This window comes from Dipodomys merriami, unplaced genomic scaffold, assembly GCF_024711535.1.
Source record: "Dipodomys merriami isolate MVZ:Mamm:240054 unplaced genomic scaffold, mDipMer1.0.p SCAF_42, whole genome shotgun sequence".
NCBI classification, from domain to species: domain Eukaryota; kingdom Metazoa; phylum Chordata; class Mammalia; order Rodentia; family Heteromyidae; genus Dipodomys; species Dipodomys merriami.
The window spans coordinates 2,084,226-2,101,994 of record NW_027205826.1 but is presented as its reverse complement, the minus strand read 5'-3'; the positions used below and the strand labels follow the sequence as shown (position 1 = coordinate 2,101,994).

Here is a 17,769-nt window from a genome sequence, read left to right as displayed (position 1 = left end):
AATTCAAACTGCTCCTGGGCCCAGAGTTTAAGCCCAGGACTTGGGGGAAAAAAAAAAAAAGGACTAGTGATGTGAGGCTCTGGGCTCAATCTGTGGTATTACACACAATAAAAACAAAGCTTACTGGGAAGTGGATGCTCTAATCCTATATTTTCTGCTTCACTGTCCATATAAACTTAATGTAAAGATTTCTCTCATAGCCGGGCACTGGCTATGATCCTAGCTATTCAGGAGACTAAGATCTGAGCATCTCAGTTCAAAGCCACCTAGGGTAGGAAAGTCCGTGAGACTCTTATCTCCAATAAACCATTCAGAAAACCGGAACTGGTGCTATGACTCAAATGGTAGAGAGCTTTCCTTGAGCTGAAGAGCTGAGGGACAGCGCCAGGCTGAGTTCAAGTCCCACAACTGACCCCCCCAATTTTTTTTTCTCTCATATAGAACTTTTGGTTTAAAAAAAAAAAAAAAAAAGCCGGGCACCAGTGGCTCACACCTGTAATGCTAGCTACTCAGGAGGCTGAGATCTGAGGATCATGGTTCAAAGCCAGCCCGAGTAGGAAAGTCCATGAAACTCTTATCTCTAATAAACCACTCAGAAAACCAGAAGTGGCACAGTGACTCAAGTGGTAAAGCGCTAGACTTGAGATGAAAAGCTGAGGTACAGTGTTTAGGCCCAGAGTTCAAGCCCCATGACCAACAACAACAACAAAAAGTGAATTGGGAACCATAATCCAAATTTTTTACTGTTTGCCAGTCCTGGGGCTTGAACTCAGGACCTGGACACTGTCCCTGAGCTTCTTTTGCTTAAGGCTAGCACTCTACCACTTGAGCCATGGCACCACTTCTGGCCTTTTCTGTATATGTGGTACTGAGGAATCAAACCCAGGGCCTCACGCATGCTAGGTGAGAACTCTACCACTAAGCTACATTCCCAGCCCCCCCCACAAAAAAAAACAACTTGAGTTGAGGGAGGATGGGCATGGTGGTGGTGCATGCCTGTAATACCATCAATAAGAAGGCTACAGTAAGGGGACCTTGAATTTGAGGCCAGCCTGGACTACACAGCAAGTTCAAAGCCAGCCTGGGCTATATCAAGACTGTCTCAAAATAAAACAAAACAAAAACACAAGTTATGGCTTTGTTATACCAAACACAGTAGGCACAGGGCCCTGAATTCAAACCCTGTACCCTAATACCAAAAACAAAAAACAAAAAAAACAACCCACAACATGCAGCTGGGAAGGTGGTGGCTCAGTGGTAGAGTGCTTGCCTTGAATACATGAATCCCTGGGTTCGATTCCTCAGTACCATATACACAGAAAAAGCCAGAAGTGGTGCTGTGGCTCAAGTGATAGAGCACTAGCCTTGAGCAAAAAGAAGCTCAGGGACAGTGCCCAGGCCCAGAGTTCAAGCCCCAGGAAAAAAAAAAAAAAAATATATATATATATATATATATAATATATGTATATATATATATATATATATATATTTACTTTTTATTATACTGGCAAGTCACAATGGGACACACCTATAATCCTAACATTTGGGAGGCTGAGATAGGAAGATCAAAAGTTTGAGGCCAGCCAGCTACATCTCAAAACCTTATAGTAAGATATAAATGAATGGATGCATGAGGCATAATTAGGTAAAACTTGTTAAAGAACGACAGCATGGGGTGGAGAATGACTTTCCACTGTGTTAGTGAAGGAAGGTTTTAGTTTGGCCTACTATCCTTTTGCTACCATCATCCAATAGTGACACTTGTATCCCATGGGGAACACTTTCCAGAGATCTACCCTTGTTGATTCCGATATGTGATGGAGGGATGAATAGTCTCCTGCAGAAGCAACCCCTACTGAAAACTCCAAGCTCAGCAAAACACGACCACATTCCTTTCAATAAAAGCCAAGTGATTTTTTTTTTTAATTTTTTTGGGTCCAGTTGTGGGGCTTGAACTCTGGGCCTGGGCGCTGTCCCTCAGCTCTTCAGCCCAAGGCTAGCGCTCTACCACTTGAGCCTCAGCGCCACTTCCGAAAGCCAAGTGATTTAAAGGAAGAAAACAAAAATCCAGGGCTGGGAAGGAGGCTCAGTGGTGGAGCGCTTGCCTCGTGTGCATGAGGCTCTGGGTTTGATTCCTCAGCACCACATAAGCAGAAAAGGCCAGAAGTGGCACTGTGGCTCCAGTGGTAGAGCGCTAGCCTTGAGCTGAAGAGCTGAGGGTCAGAGCGCCCAGGCCCAGAGTTCAGGCCCCATGACCGGCAAAAAAACAACAACAAAAAAAAAATCCACAAAACTGCTTCATAGTTTTGTTTTTAAAAAATAAAATACATGCCTTTCTTGCTTGCTTTTTGTGGGGTGGGGTGTGTGTGTGTGTGTGTGTGTGTGTGTGTGTGTGTGTGTGTGTGTGTGTGTGTGTGTGTGTGTGTGTGTGTGTGTGTGTGTGTGTGTGTGTGTGTGTGTGTGTGTGTGTGTGTGTGTTGTGCATTGTTTCGGGGATTTTTGTTTTCTTTTGAGACAGGATCTCACTGGGTAGCTCAGGGCTGGAACTTCCTATGCAATCCAGGCAGACCTGCCTCAGCCTCCTAAGAGCTGGCATGACAGGCGTTCATCACTTTACAACATGCTTTCTTTGTATGCATTTTTAATAGACAAAACTATTTATATAGTCCATAATTAGCAAGAGCTTTATTACAATACTAGTGACTCACAGCTTTATCTTTTAAGAGCCTTTCCTGAAAACAGCTCTTACACTCATCCCTGCAAGGATCCATTCTCTGGCACAATAGCAAGAAACCATTCTGGCAGGCACTCTGCAGGGAGGCAGGTTCATTGTCTGGTCCCAGCTTTCACCTGGCAGAAACTGGAGCCACTGCTGAGAAAGCCGCTAGACTCATTAGCATGTCTTTATTCTACGGAAAGGAGACCGGGATGCGCTCCAATTCTGACACCTCACTCCATGATCACCAAATTCCCAACAAATCGCCTAAGCCAGAGAGTCCGTAGTGGTCGCACGGGTCCCCAGAAATTGTGAGCACAGTAAGGACCAAAAAAGAAAGAAAGAAAAAGAGAGAGAGAGAGAGAGAAGAGGGCAGATAGCTGGGTCACCAGCCAGCAGCCCGCACTGGCCTGGTACTCACTCCATTGGACTACCTTGGGATTCTTTCTCCTGTGCTGTCAAAATCCTCCCGCACCTCCGAGGCCCAGGCCAAAGCCACAGAGGAGGCCCGAGGCGGTTACCTCTCTGGGCGAAGGTCCGCATCTGAAAACAAACCGCCCTTCCATGCATTTGCAACGCGGCTGCCAGCCGCAGCTCGGTCCCCGCGCCCGGGAGCCGGCCCTGCGGTGCCTGGCGCAGAAGGAGATGCCAGGGACGCTCCGCTCCGCACGCAGACCCCGCACACTGCCGTCCGCACGCGCGTGTTTTTGTTTTGTTGTGTTTCCCTTCTGACAGCGCTAGCCTCCCCGCACCCCCACCCCCGCGGGGGGGGGGACCCCGCGGGGACACCGGGGGTCCACACCGGGCTCGGCCGCCTGTCACCGGTGCGCGGCCCTCGGCGTGGCCGGGGCGTGCCGGGCACGGCTGGGTCCCCTCCAGCCCCCCGCCCCGGGCCGGACCGGTGCTCGTCCCCGACTGTGTCAGGGCAGATTACCGGGGGCCGCTCCGGCCTCCGCGGGGGCTGACCTCCGTGACCCCGCCGGCTGCCGGCGCGGCCTCGGCGGCTCCCCGAGTCCCCCCGCGGGGCCTTCTCGATCTCCCCGCACCCGGATCGTCGCCCGCGCCCCCCGCACTCCCTCCCGGCGCTCACCGGACTTGGGCGGGTAGCGGTACACGGAGTTGGACGGGATGTCCACCTCCTCCACGCCCGCGTGCTGCCGGCTGGTCAGGGCCCCCATGGCCGCGGCGGCGCCCGCCGGCCCCTCCGCGCCTCACCGCCGACGCCGGCCCCACGCCGGGTACGGGGGTCGGCTGCCCACCGCGGCCGGCTCGGCTGCGGCGGCGGCGCTGCGGCTCTGGCGACGGGGAGCCCCGGGCGCGCCGCGCACCATCCTCCGCGGGGCACCGCGGCGCCTCCTCTGCCCGCGGGGGGCTGCGGGGGGCTGGGCCGGGGGCTCCGCCACCACCGCCGCGGCCGCCGCCTCAGGCCGCGTGATGTCAGCGGCGGCTCGCGCCCCCCGCCCCCCGAGGCAGTCTCGGCCAATCACAAGGCGGAACGGGAGCGCCCCGTGCCCGGCCAGCCAATCATCGGCGAGCTGCGGCGGGAGCGGCGGCGCGTGCCTCGCGCTGGGGGCCGCGGCGGGACCTGCAGCGGGGCAGCACCGCGCGGACACCCAGGCCCGGGCCTGGGGAGCGGGAGGAGGAAGCGGGGGTCCCCGCCCACGGCCTAATTGCCTGCGGCTCGGACCCCACGCAGGGGTCTTCCCTCCCTCCTCCCCCCCAAACCCTAAGGCCCGCGAGGACGGCCCCGGAGCTCGATTGCTTTTGTCCCAGCCTCCCCCAAAAGCCTGCTGCCCGGGCCTCAGCTCCTCGGCCTGGACGAGCCTTCCCCGGCCTCCACGGAGACCGAGCACTGCCCCCCGCGTGGACCCGGCGCCTTAACACCCCCCCAGCACCCGAACCGAACCCCGAGTGCGGGGCTCACTAAGCCCATCTCCCCACTGTTGGCAAGATAAAGTACTGCTTGATGCGGGTGACGGCTCCTGGAGGCCTGACCTGGGGTCTGTGGCCCCTTGCACACTCAGGTAACCTTTAGGGTTGGGGTTTGGAGATCATCAACTCAAGATCAAGACGTTCACCCACCGCCTGGACCCTGGAAACTTCGCCAAGGCCCCTGGGTGGGTGTGTTGGTGAGCAGAGTGGTCGCAGTGAACCAGGCGAAGGAGATCTGAGCTCCTTTGGTGGCAACAAAACAAAACCTCACACCAGTCTGGTGTGGTGGCTCATGCCTGTAATTTCTGCACTAAGAAGGCTGAGGCAGGAGGATGAGTTTCTGGGTTACATAGCTAAATCCTGTCTCAAAAACAATACACACACACACACACACACATACACACTCACCAGTGGGAAGCTTGAGCAAGCAGAAGACGTCATTCCAAAACTTAATTACAGACATTTGTGTTTTCAACCTTTTATTTTATTTGTGGGTCTGGTGTTTATTTCTGAGAGGACAGACTGGTCAGCAAAAAAATTTCCTACAGCTAGAACATGACCTCAACCACGTTCGGAGTGCAGTTTGGGGTGGCTGGTTCCCTTGATTTGCTGTTGTTGTTATTGCTGTTAAAATGTGTTCTTTTCAACAGAAAGCAATTGATCCAGTGCTAAAGTTACTTACAATTGCCTTAGTTTCCCCCCAGAATGGTAGGAACTCAATATTGTTATTTATTTATTTAATCATTTATTTTGGGGGCTAGTACTGAGGCTTGAATTCAGGGCCTGGGGCCCTGGCACTTTCACTCAAGACAGGGACTCTACCACTTGAGCCTCAACTCCACTTCTGGCTTTTTGGTGGCTAATTAGACTTTGCTGCCTGGGCTGGCTTCAAACTGGGATCCTCAAATCTCAGCCTCCAGGTGGACTCTATTGGCAGGCTTACTATGGTCATTTCTATTGACTTGCTGAGGCAGTCTGAACTCCCAAGCAGGTCCCTGCTCCAGGCAGGCCTAGAACTCCCTGGGTAGTGTTCAAAACTCTCCCAGCATCCTCTAGCCCTCACCAAGTTCCAGACATGCCTTTGGGAAGGAACTGGGATTCTTGTCGGTACTTTTCCCATTGGTAAAAGTCAAGTCGAAGGTACAAAAAATCTAGAACCAGCTCCTAACAGGCCTTCAACCATGTCACAGAGTAAAATATGTTACCTTATAATCTTGGGCTCTGTTCTGAAGGCTTTGTTCTTTCTGCCCTGGGAGGGTTGCGCAGGGTCATCCCTCCCCTTCATCGGTTTATCTGTGTCTGCCTTTCCTCCTGTTAGCCTGCAGCAGGCAGGCAGCTGGGTCCTGTTGCTTTTCCATCTCAGCTTGCTCCACGCCTGGGAAACAGACTCTTTCCCATCCTCCACCGCCTTCCAAGCTAGGAGTTGGCTCCCCTCCTACAAATAAGTTGGACCAATGTTTACTGGAGTAAACAAACGGGTGGTCTAGACAGATTTTAGTGGATGCTTATCAACCATTCTTTCTGTGCCAGACCTATTTTTCTTTTCCTTTCTTTTTGTTATTTAAATTTATTTATTTATGTATTTATTTTTCCCCTTACCATCCCTTCTCATCTCTCCCCTCACCGCCCTCCCTCCCCCCCATTTTTCTTTTTATTATTATTATTTTTTTTTTTTTTGTCGGTCGTGGGGCTTGAACTCTGGGCCTGGGCGTTGTCCCTCAGCTCTTCAGCTCAAGGCGAGCACTCTACCACTTGAGCTACAGCGCCACTTCCGGTTTTCTGGTGGTTTATTGGAGATAGGAGTCTCACGGTCTCTCCTGCCCGGGCTGGCTTTGAACCGCGATCCTCAGATCTCAGCCTCCTGAGTAGCTAGGATTACAGGCGTGAGCCACCAGCGCACGGCTTCTTTTTATTATTTTTGTGTTGATTCTGGGGCTTGAACTCAGGGCCTGGACACTATCCCTGATCCTCTTTGTGCTCAAGGCTAGCACTCTGCCACTTAAGCCACAGCACCACTTCCAACTTTTTCTGAGTAGTTTATTAGAGATAAGAATCTCATAGAGGGCTGGGAAGGTGGCTCAGTGGTAGAGTGCTTGCCTTGCATGCATGAGGCCCTGGGTTCGATTCCTCAGCACCACATAAGCAGGGGGGAAAAAAAGCCAGAAGTGGAGCTGTGGCTCAAGTGGTAGAGCGCTAGCCTTGAGCTGAAGAGCTGAGGGACGGTGCCCAGGCCCAGAGTTCAGGCCCCATGACTGGACCCAAAAAAAAAAAAAAAAAAAAAAAAAGAATCTCATGGACTTTCCTGCCCAGTCTGGCTTTGAACAGCAATCCTCAGGTCTCAGCCTCCTCAGTAGCTAGGATTATAAGTATGGGCCACCAGCACTCAGCTTCTTCTTTTTTTAAGATGGTCACTGGTGGCTAATGCCTGTAATCCTAGCTATTCTGGAGGCTGAGATCTAAGAATCGAGGTTCAAAGGCAGCCTGGGAAGACAAATCTGAGAGACTGTTATCTCCAGTGAACCAGCAAAATACTGGAAGTGGAGATATGGCTGGAGCCATATACAATAAATAAATAAATAACAAGAGGGAAAAGTCTTTATTTTAACTCACAATGTTGGAGCCCAAAATTCTTTACAGGATGATAGAAACTCTAGTGAGAGCAGTCTTTACTGTGTCCTACCATGACTGAGTTCGTGAAGAATAGCACTAGGCCCTATTTTAGACACTAGATGTAGGGCTGGGAAGGTGGCTCAGTGGTAGAGCGCTTGCCTTGCATGCCTGAGGCCCTGGGTTCGATTCCTCAGCACCCATAAGCAAAAAGAAAAAAGCTGGAAGTGGCGCTGTGGCTCAAGTGGTAGAGCGCTAGCCTTGAGCTGAAGAGCTGAGAGACAGCGTCCAGACCCAGAGTACAAGCCCCACGATTGGACCCCCCCAAAAAATTGTGGATAGACACTTGATGTACAGCAAAGCATTCAGCCTTCAGAGTACCCATATGAAGCATATATATCATTAACATCTCAATTTTGTAGTTGAAGAAACTGAGGCAGGGAAAACACACTGGGCTTGAGATAGAAAAATCAAGACTGAGCAGTTGTGTAGCCTTGGACTAGGCCCTTAGTTTCCTTGTTTGAAAATAGCTAAGCTTCCACTGGCAATTGTGAAAACGCAATGCCTGAGTTAAGATTCATTTTAAGCCAGGTATGGCGGTACATGACTCTAATCTAAGCTAGGGAAGCAGAGATCAAGAGGATTGCATTTTGAAGCCAGCCTGAGCAAAAGGTTAGCAAGACTGTTTCAACACTAACCCCAGCTATGTGGGAGGCCTAAGTAGGAGGATTGTTGTCTAGGGCCAGTCCTGGGTTAGAAAAGCAGGAGAGCTGATCTGAAAACATTCCTGAAATGAAAACAGACTAGGGGTAGAGCACCTGCCTAGTAAGTGTAAAGCCTTGAGTTTGAACTCCAGTACTAACAAACCATCAAGAAAAAAAAGGGGGGGCTGGGAAGGTGGCTCAGTGGTAGAGCGCTAGCCTTGAGCTGAAGAGCTGAGGGACAGCGCCCAGGCCCAGAGTTCAGGCCCCACAACCGGACCCCCCCCCAAAAAAAAAAACAAAACTCACTTCAGCTAGGTGTGGCAGTGTACATCTAATTAATTCCAGCGTGCAGGAGACCTGGTTAAGAGAATATTGGGGGGGCTGGGAAGGTGGCTCAGTGGTAGAGTGCTTGCCTTGCATGCATGAGGCCCTGGGTTCAATTCCTCAGCACCACATAAGCAAAAAGAAAAAAGCCAGAAGTGGCGCTGTGGCTCAAGTGGTAGAGCGCTAACCTTGAGCAAAAAAAAAAAGCTCGGGGACAGTGCCCAGGCCCTGAGTTCAAGCCACAGTACTGACAAAAAAAAAAAAAATACAAAAGGACTGGAAGAGTGTCTCAGTGGTAAAACAGAGAGGGGGGGGGGGAGGAGGAAGAAGAAGAAGAAGAAGAAGAAGAAGAAGAAGAAGAAGAAGAAGAAGAAAAGGAGGAATGAGGGAGAGGGAGAAAGAAGAGAAAAAGAGAAAGGGGGAGGGGTAGGAAGTGAGGAGAAGGGAGGAAGAATGATGAACACAGACCAAAAAGAAAAAGGGGAGGCTGTAGTTCAGAGAAACTTCTAGATGGGGGGGGAGGGGGGGATTAACTGAGTTAGAATCCCACAGTTACAATGTAATCACAGTGTTTCAGCCAGTACCTAGGACAAAGGTGAGACCAGGGGGAAGGGCCTGAATCCTGCATTCCTCTCCCTTCTCTTCTTTCCGGAGCTGTGAGGGAGAAGACAGCCTGGAGGAAAGGAAAACTCCAGAGCTCCAGTTATATAAAACTGCTTCAAACTTAACATGGTCTGGAGAGGATTCCAAACAGGGCGCAGGGAGGTTCCTCCTGCTGCCCTTCCTGCTCCCCAGTCAATGCCAGCTGCATCCCTTGATGTTGCCTCTGGGGAAATCCCCACAGAGGACCCAGCATTTGAGCAGCTCTAAACATCTGGGGAAGACCCAGTATAGCCAACGATCTCATCCAGTTCAAGCTCTGGTCCTGGAGAGTAAAGAGCAGGCAGGGGAGAACACTGGGACAAGGCATTTTGTAGGTCAGCTCATTCCTCTGAGCTTTTCATTTGGCTCTTTTTGGCTGTCCAGGTTTCAGTCCAAAAGCACATTTTCTATGCTGTAACACATGCAGTCATTTCAACAGACTCCCCTCACAGGAAGAGCCCGAGAGAGAGCCTGCAGGTGAAAGCTGAGAGATCTGCCTTGGAGCACAGCATTCCAGAGGGAACAGGACCAGAATACCCAGAGAAGGCCTCGGGTGACCTGCAGGGCTCTGCTCTGCACAGGAACGGGAAGAGTACAACCCTGGCTGGTCGGAATAAGCAGGGATGTCTCCAGAATTCTGGGATCCAATCAGCTCTTTTCTCTCTCTCAATCCACCACTTCAGTGGATTAAAGCAACACCAGCAGGAGGGAATTGCACATTCTGCCCCATCCCGCTCAGCAGGGCTATGCTAATGCTGGCAGAGGGGTCTGATACTCAATGCCTTAGGATCTTACTAATGGTTCCTCTGAAAGCCCATCCAGTAGGAAGTTGGCAATTGAGCTTTCATATTTTGCTTTTAGCCAAATGTGAATTCTTTGTTGTTAATTTCAGCTGTGAGGTAGAACAAAGGAGAACTGTTCTGAAGGCTTACCAATGTCAGTAGGATCTACAGCTTCGTGTGTGTGCCTTGAACTCAGAACCTAGGTGCTGTCCCTGAGCTTTGTTGCTTAAGACCAACACACTTGGGCTGGGAAGTTGGCTTAGTGGTAGAGTGTTTGCTTCCCATTCATGAAGCCCTGGGTTCGATTCCTCAGTACACAGAAAAAGCCAGAAGCAGCACTGTGCCACCTTGAGCAAAAGCTCAGGAACAGTGCCAATGCCCTGGGACTGGCGAAAAAAAACATGCCAGGCACTGGTGGCTCACACCTGTAATCCTAGGAGGCTGAGATCTGAGGATCATGCTTCAAAGCCAGCCCAGGCAAGAAAGTTTGTGAGACTCTTATCTCCAATAAACCACCAGAAAACCAGAAGTGGCGCCATGGCTCAAGTGGTAGAGTGCTGGCCTTGAGCTGAAGAGCTGAGGGACAGTACCTAGGCCCAAGGTTCAAGCCCCATGACCAACCAAAAAAAAAAAAGGGGGGGGTGAACATGATCCAAGTATGTTTCCTGCCCGCAAGAAAATGCTGTAATGAGCTGTGCACTGGTGGCTCACGGCTGCCATCCTACCTACTCAGGAGGCTGAGTTCTGAGAATCCCACTCTGAAGCCAGCTCAGGCAGACAAATCTTCAAGACCCTCATCTCCAGTTAACCAGCAAAAAAATGTCAGGAGTGGAGGTCTGGTTCAAGGGGTTAAGCACTAGCTATGAGTACTACTCATAATTGGGGGGAGGGTAAGAGCTCCAGGTCCTGAGTTGATACCCCAGCACCAACACTCACACACAAAAATTGGGTGTGGCACTGTACTCCCAGTACCTGAGAAGCTAAGAGGAAGATTGAAAGTTTGGGATACATGGGGAAATTGTCTCAAAAAGCCAAAATGGCTGGGCACCAGTGGCTCATGCCTGTAATCCAGGAGGCTGAGATCTGAAGATCATGGTTCAAAGCCAGCCCAGGCAGGAAAGTCTATGAGACTCTTATCTCCAATAAACCACTAGAAAACCAGAAGTGGTACTGTGGCTCAAGCAGTAGAGTGCTCGCCTTGAGCTGAAGAGCTGAGGGACAGGGCCCAGGTCCAGAGTTCAAGCCCCACGACCGACAAAACAAAACTAGAAAAGCCAAAATGAAGCCGGGCGCTGGTGGCTCACGCCTGTAATCCTAGCTATTCAGGAGGCTGAGATCTGAGGATCGCGGTTCAAAGCCAGCCCGGGCAGGAAAGACTGTGAGACTCCTATCTCCAGTAAACCACCGGAAAACCGGAAGTGGCGCTGTAGCTCAAGTGGTAGAGCGCTCGCCTTGAGCTGAAGAGCTGAGGGACAGCGCCCAGGCCCAGAGTTCAAGCCCTACGACCGACAAAAAAATAAAGCCAAAATGAGTTCGGTGCTGGTGGCTCGGGCCTGTAATCCTAACTATTCAGGAAGCTGAGATCTGAAGCTTGTGGTTCAAAGCCAGCTTGGGCAGAAAAGGCCATGAGATTTTTATCTCCAATTAATCACCTAAAAACTGGAAGTTTTTGAAGTTTTTAAAAACTGGAGCTGTGGCTCAAAGCGGTAGAGCACTAGCCTTGAGCAAACATGCTCAGGGACCTGAGTTCAAGCCCCACTACCAAACCCTTCCCCCCTCCCAAGGGAAAAAAAGCCAAAATGGGAAGAAGGAAGAGAAAAAGGGGATGGAGGAGGAAGAAATTAGGCAACCTTTTCTGCTGTGCTGAAGTCACAGGTGTTTCCTGTCAACTGCAGCACCTGTGAGCCTCTTCTGAACTAGCTCCACTTGGGCTTTTATTTGCCTCTTGATTGGTCCCACCTTTCTTCCTTCCTTTCCCTCTTTCTTTCCTTCTTTCCTTTCTTTTTTTTTTTTTTTTTTTTTTTTTTTGGTTGGTCGTGGGGCTTGAACTCTGGGCCTGGGCGCTGTCCCTCAGCTCTTCAACTCAAGGCGAGTGCTCTACCACTTGAGCTACAGCGCCACTTCCGGTTTTCTGATGGTTTATTGGAGATAGGAGTCTCACGGTCTCTCCTGCCTGCCCCGGCTGGCTTTGAACCGCGATCCTCAGATCTCAGCCTCCTGAGTAGCTAGGATTACAGGCGTGAGCCACCAGCGCCCGGCTTTTCCTTTCTTTTTTTAATTCCTTCCTTCCCTCTTCCCTTCCTCCCTTCCTCCCTTCCTTCCTTCCTTTCTGTCATGGTGCTTGAACTCAGAGCCTGAGCACTAACCTTGAGCTCTTTTGCTCAAGGTTAGCACTCTACCGCTTTGAGCCACAGCTCTACCTCTGGTTTTCTGGTGGTTTATTGGAGCTAAGAGTCTCACAGGCTTTCCTGCCAGGGCTGACTTTGAACCTCGACCCTCAGATCTCAGCCTCCTGAGTAGCTAGGATTATAGGCGAGAGCTACCAGTGCCCAGCTTGGCCACACTTTTCATCCTTGGCTTTTGAGTTCACCAGTCCTAGTGCTGCACTTTTTTTTTCTTTTTCTTCTTTTTTCTTTTTGGTTAGTCGTGGGGCTTGAATTCTGGGCCTAGGTGCTGTCATTTAGCTCTTCAGCTCAAGGCAAAAGCTCTACCACTTGAGCCACAGTTGCCACCTCTTGTTTTCTGGTGGTTAATTGGAGGTAAGAGCTGGCTTTGAACTGGGATCCTCAGATCTCAGCTTCCTGAGTAGCTAGGATTACAGGCGTGAGCCACCACGCCCAGCTGAGCTGTACATTTTGTATGGGAAAGTCAGTATGGGAAGATGTGCCAACAACACTTCAACCCAGTATGCACCCAGCTGCCTGCATCCTTCTCAGGGAAAACACCAGCAGGCACAAAGCCCAGCGTCTCTCTTACTACTCAAAAGAAAAGCTAGAACATTGAAGAGGCAGCTCAAACCTTCCTTTAGCAAAATACTTGGAAGATCAGAGGAAAGTGAGAACAAATTCTCTCCCTTCCTCTTTCCTAGCTTCCTCTCCCCTACCCCCATACCTAGTCAGCTACTACCAGCCCCTCCCAGGGTTTCTGGAAAATGCCTGCCCTAGCTGGATCATCATAACTGGAACGAACCTCTGGAGCCTGACTGTAATCCTAGCTACTCTCAGGAGGCTGAGATGTGAGCATCCTGGTTTGAAGCCAGCCCAGGTAGACAAATCAGAGACTCTTATCTCCAATTAACCAGCCCAAAGTGGAGCTGTGGCTCAAATGGTAGAGCACCAGCCTTGAGCAAAGAAGCTAAGGGATAGTACCAGGCTGTGGGTTCAAGCCCCAGTAATGACACAAAAACATGGCGGAAGAGGAAGGGCAAGAGAAAGAAGAGAGGGGAGAAGAAGAGGAGGAAGAAAAGGAAGAAGAGGAAGGAGAAGAAGAAATAGAAGAAGAAGAAAAGAAGAGGAGGAGGAGGAAAAAGAAGAGGAGGAGAAGGGAGAAGAAGAAGCCTCTACTGCCAGGCACCGGTGGCTCACGCCTGTAATCCTGGCTACTCAGGAGGCTGAGATCTGAGGATAAAGGATTGAAGCCAGCCCAGGCAGGAAAGTCCATGAGACTCTTATCCCCAATAAACGTCTCAGAAAAAGCAGGAAGTAGCACTGTTGCTCAAGTGGTAGAGCCTTAGCCTTGATCAAAAGAAGCTCAGAGACAGAACCTAGGCCCAGAGTTCAAGTACCAGGACCAGCAACAACAACAACAGCAAAAAAAAAAAAAAAAAAAAAAAAAGATGGAGAAAGAAGGAAGAGGAGGAAGAGGAGGACTATAGGACTGCTTTCATCTAGAGACTCCCCTTACCCACCCTCCCTTCCTCAGAGGCTGGAGGCAGAGGAGAATGAAGAGAGGCCATGGAGGGATTGGAGTTCAGATCCTTAGCAAGTGAGTTATGAAATCGATTTCGTCATCACTAGTGGGTCCTGGCTGTAGTGGAACACCGCAGCCCCTCTTTGTCAGTGACACACTTATTCCAGGGCTAATTGCTTGTGTGTCTCACCTCTTAACTATTGCTGTAGGAGAGCACTTGGGAGCCTGTGTGTTGAACTTGACCAGGCAGTGTGCAGAGATCGGTGTCATTGTTGTGGTCCTGTCAGAGAAGGGCTGGAAAAGCGGACCCGAGTGTGCATTTACCTCATTGCTTAGTCATTCACCGTTAGCTTTTATATCCCCAGATAAAATCTGGGTATGAAAAGAAGCCTGGCAGTTTCATGAGCATCCGACCTCATAATCATCCCTTCCAAAAAGTATTCTTTGGTGAACTTTACGAATAGGCAGCCATGGGCCTGGCCCCTCGCTCCTTCCCCTGCCTGCACACAAGAGACAGACAACTCCAACCCAGCTGCCCCTCCCTCTGCAGAGTCTTGAACCCCAGGCACAGGCTCTCCTGGCTGCCCATGTTGTTCCTCGGGAAAGCCACCCCTGAGATCAAAGCCCACCGCGAGGCTCTGGGAAGGTGGCTCAGTGGTAGAGTGCTTGCCTTGCATGCATGAGGCCCTGGGTTCGATTCCTCAGCACCACATAAGCAGAAAAAAGCTGGAAGTGGAGCCATGGCTCAAGTGGTAGAGTGCTAGCCTTGAGCTGAATTGCTGAGGGACAGCGTCCAGGCCCAGAGTTCAGGCCCCACGACTGGCAAAAACAAAAACAACCCCCTTCCTCCCCAAAAAGAAACTGGCAGTGGGGGGCAGGGGGGAGGCTGGGAAGGGATGTGAAGGGTAAACAAAGGAGGAGGCTGCAATGCTTGGTAAGAAATGTACGCATTATCCTGCCCATGTAATTGTAACTCCTCTGTACAGTATGTTCACAAATAAAATTAAATTAAATTAAAAAAAAAAAAAAGAAACTGGCAGGAGGGCTGGGTGTAGTGGCACACTCCTTTAATCCTAGCACTCAGAAGGCTGAGGCAGGAAAATCTTAAGTGCAAGATCAAGCTTGAGCTCCATAGCTATATTCTATTTCAAAGAAGGCTAGCCTGACCATGTGAGGGTGGCTCACGCCTGTCATCCTAGCTACTCAGGAGGCTGAGATCTGAGGATTGCAGTTCAAAGCCAGCCTGGCCAGAAAAGTCCATGAGACTCTTCAATTAACTGCTCAAAAGTCAGAAATAGAACTGTGGCTCAAGTGGTAAAACACAAGCTTTGAGCAAAAAAGCTGAGGCAGTACCCACGCCCTCAGTTCAAAGCCCCAGAACCAAACACACACACACACACACACACACACACACACACACACACACACACACACACACACACACACACACACACACACACACACAGAGGCTAACCTGGGCTACTATAGCTATACCCTATCTCAAAAAATGTTTTTTTTTCTTTTTGCTTATGTGGTGCTGGGGAATTGAACCCAGGGCCTCAGGCATGCAAGGCAAGCGCTCTATCACTGAGCCACCTTCCCAGCCCAACAAAAATGTTTTTGTGGGATTAAAAATAATAATAAAAGTCAGGTGCCTGGGGCTCGAATTTGTAATCCTAGTTTCTCAGGAGACTGAGATCTGAGGACCAGCACACACACACACTGAGGAGGAGGAGGAGGAGGAGGAGGAGGAGGAGGAGGAGGAGGCAGGGGAGGAGGCAGAGGAGGCAGGGGAGGAGGCAGGGGGAGGGGAGGAGGAGGAGGAGGAGGAGGAGGAGGAGGAGGAGGAGGAGGAGGAGGAGGAGGAGGAGGAGGAGGAGGAGGAGGAGTTCAGAATTCCAGAACCAAAAGGTGTGTTTAAGGCCAGATATCCTTGTGCAGATGCTGCACATGACAAACAGGTCCTCTTCCCGAGGCTGGAGGCAGCACCCAGGGCTGGAATTCCTGAGCCTTGGTTGGAACTCAGTCAGTGCCTGGAACTTGTAGCCTGTCACATGGGCGGGGGGTGATAAAGGCCTCAAGAAATGGACAGCCTGCCTCCTTCCTTCTCCTGAGAGTCTGCAGCCACAGCACAGCCCCCAAAGCAGCTAGGGCCTGAGTTGATCCTGTCCCCCTGCAGCAGACCTGTGGGAGGTGTGTGTGTGTGTGTGTGTGTGTGTGTGTGTTGGGGGGAGTCAGAGGTCATGGCTATTGTTAACTTCTAGGTTTGTTTTTTTTTTTTTTTTTTCTGGTTCTGGGCCTTGAACTCAGGGCCTGGGTGCTATCCTTGAACCTCTTTGTGTTCAAGACTAGCATTCTAGCACTTGAGCCACAGTGCCACCTCTGGCTTTTTCTGAGTAGTTTATTGGTGATAAGAGTCTCACAGACCTTTCTGCCCTGGCTAGCATCAAACCATGATCCTCAGATCTCAGCCTCCTGAGTAGCTAAGATTACAGGCATGAGCCACCGGCACCTAGCTCCTATGTATCTTTTTTTTTCTTTTTTGTATGAGTACCAGTACTAGGCCTTGAACTCAGAACCTGGGAACTGCCCCTTAGCTTTATTTGCTCTACTTACTACTTGAGCCACAGCTCTGTTTCCAGCATTTTTGGTGGTTAATTGGAGATAAGAGTCTCAGGGACTTTCCTGATGCTATTAGCTTCATTTTATTATCCTCAAATCTCAGCCTCTCCTGTAACTAGGATTATAGGTAGCACCCCTGCACTCCTGTTTTACTTGCTAACTATAGAGAAACTACTACTTCTTTTTTTTTTGGGGGGGGTGGTCTGGTCGTGGGGCCTGAACTCTGGGCCTGGGCGCTGTCCCTCAGCTCTTCAGTTCAAGGCTAGCACTCTACCACTTGAGCCACAGTGCCACTTCCAGCTTTTTCTGCTTCTATAGTGCTGAGGAATCGAACCCAGGGCCGCATGCATGTGAGGCAAGCACTCTACCACTGAGCCACCTTCCCAGCCGCAAGAAACTTCTTTAACTGCTTTGGAATTCCTGATTGTTCAGGAATTTTTGCCAGCTACTTGGTCAACTCTTGGTAGCTTGAAACTGGTCACAATATTTACAGGAGAACCAGCAGATCTACCTCCCCCTGTCCTGGAGCCAGCTTACCAGCAAATTCCAGACTGTTTTCTTCTCCTTTCCCTGAAGGACAGGACATATTGCTTTCCCTATAGAAAGTGCTCACTAAATAACAATGAGCTCAATGTGGGTTAAGAAGAATAAAAAGAAGCTAGGTGCTGATGGCTCACGCCTGTCATCCTAGCTACTCAGGAGGCTGAGATCTGAGGATTGTGGTTCAAAGCTAGAGTGGGCAGGAAAGTCCTTGAGATTCTTATCTCTAATTAACCACTCGAAAACGGAAAGTGGTGCTGTGGCTCAAAGTGTAGAATGCTAGCCTTGAGCAAAAACTCAGGAACAGCCGGGCGCCGGTGGCTCACGCCTGTCATCCTAGTTACTCGGGAGGCTGAGATCTGAGGATCATGGTTCAAAGCCAGCCCAGGCAGGAAAGTCTGTGAGACTCTGATCTTCAATAAATCACTAGAAAACCAGAAAATGGTGCTGTGGCTCAAGCGGTAGAGCACTCGCCTTGAGCTGAAGAGCTGAGGGAGGGCGCCCAAGCCCTGAGTTCAAGCCCCACAACCAATCAAAAAAAAAAAAAAAAAAAAACCAACTCAGGAACATCACCTAGGTCCTGAGTTCAGGCCCCAGGATTGACCAAGACAAAAAAAAAAACAAAACCATAAGCACTATTAATAAGTTCCAGATGAGGAAGCTGACACTCAGCTAGGCACAGGGAACAGGAACTTGCCTGAGCTTCATCAGAATCCAAAACCCAGTCTTCCTGTAGGTGGCTCCTCCCACCAGGCTCGGGAGGCAAAGCCTGATACCCTATGCGAGCGAGCGAGCGCCAGGCCGCTGGCAGCCCAGCCCGCGCAGTGGCTCTCTCAGAAGTGCCCCATTTATAAAGCCAAAGTGCAGGGTGTCATGCCGCGCTGTCCCTGTCCTCTTACCCCTCCGTGGTGACTCTTTCAGCTCCCCAAGCTCTTGCCCAGCCTCCCTCTCTCACCCCCACCCTTCACCCCCCACTCCATAATGCTGGGGT

General features: G+C 50.6%; 1 protein-coding gene across 3 annotated transcripts in view; it reads right to left on the bottom strand.

Moving 5' to 3' along the window:
* Positions 1-4,067, bottom strand: part of Rnf157 (ring finger protein 157) — a 65,873-nt gene extending 61,806 nt beyond the window's left edge. For 2 of the 3 annotated variants that reach the window (XM_069992950.1, XM_069992951.1), the window contains exon 1: positions 3,807-4,067. In XM_069992950.1, the coding sequence (XP_069849051.1) occupies positions 3,807-3,894 (88 nt within the window). In that variant the 5' untranslated portion in view covers positions 3,895-4,067. The remainder of the gene's footprint in view (positions 1-3,806) is intronic. The other variant, XM_069992949.1, reaches the window with a different exon arrangement.
* Between the last annotated feature and the right edge of the window lie 13,702 nt (positions 4,068-17,769).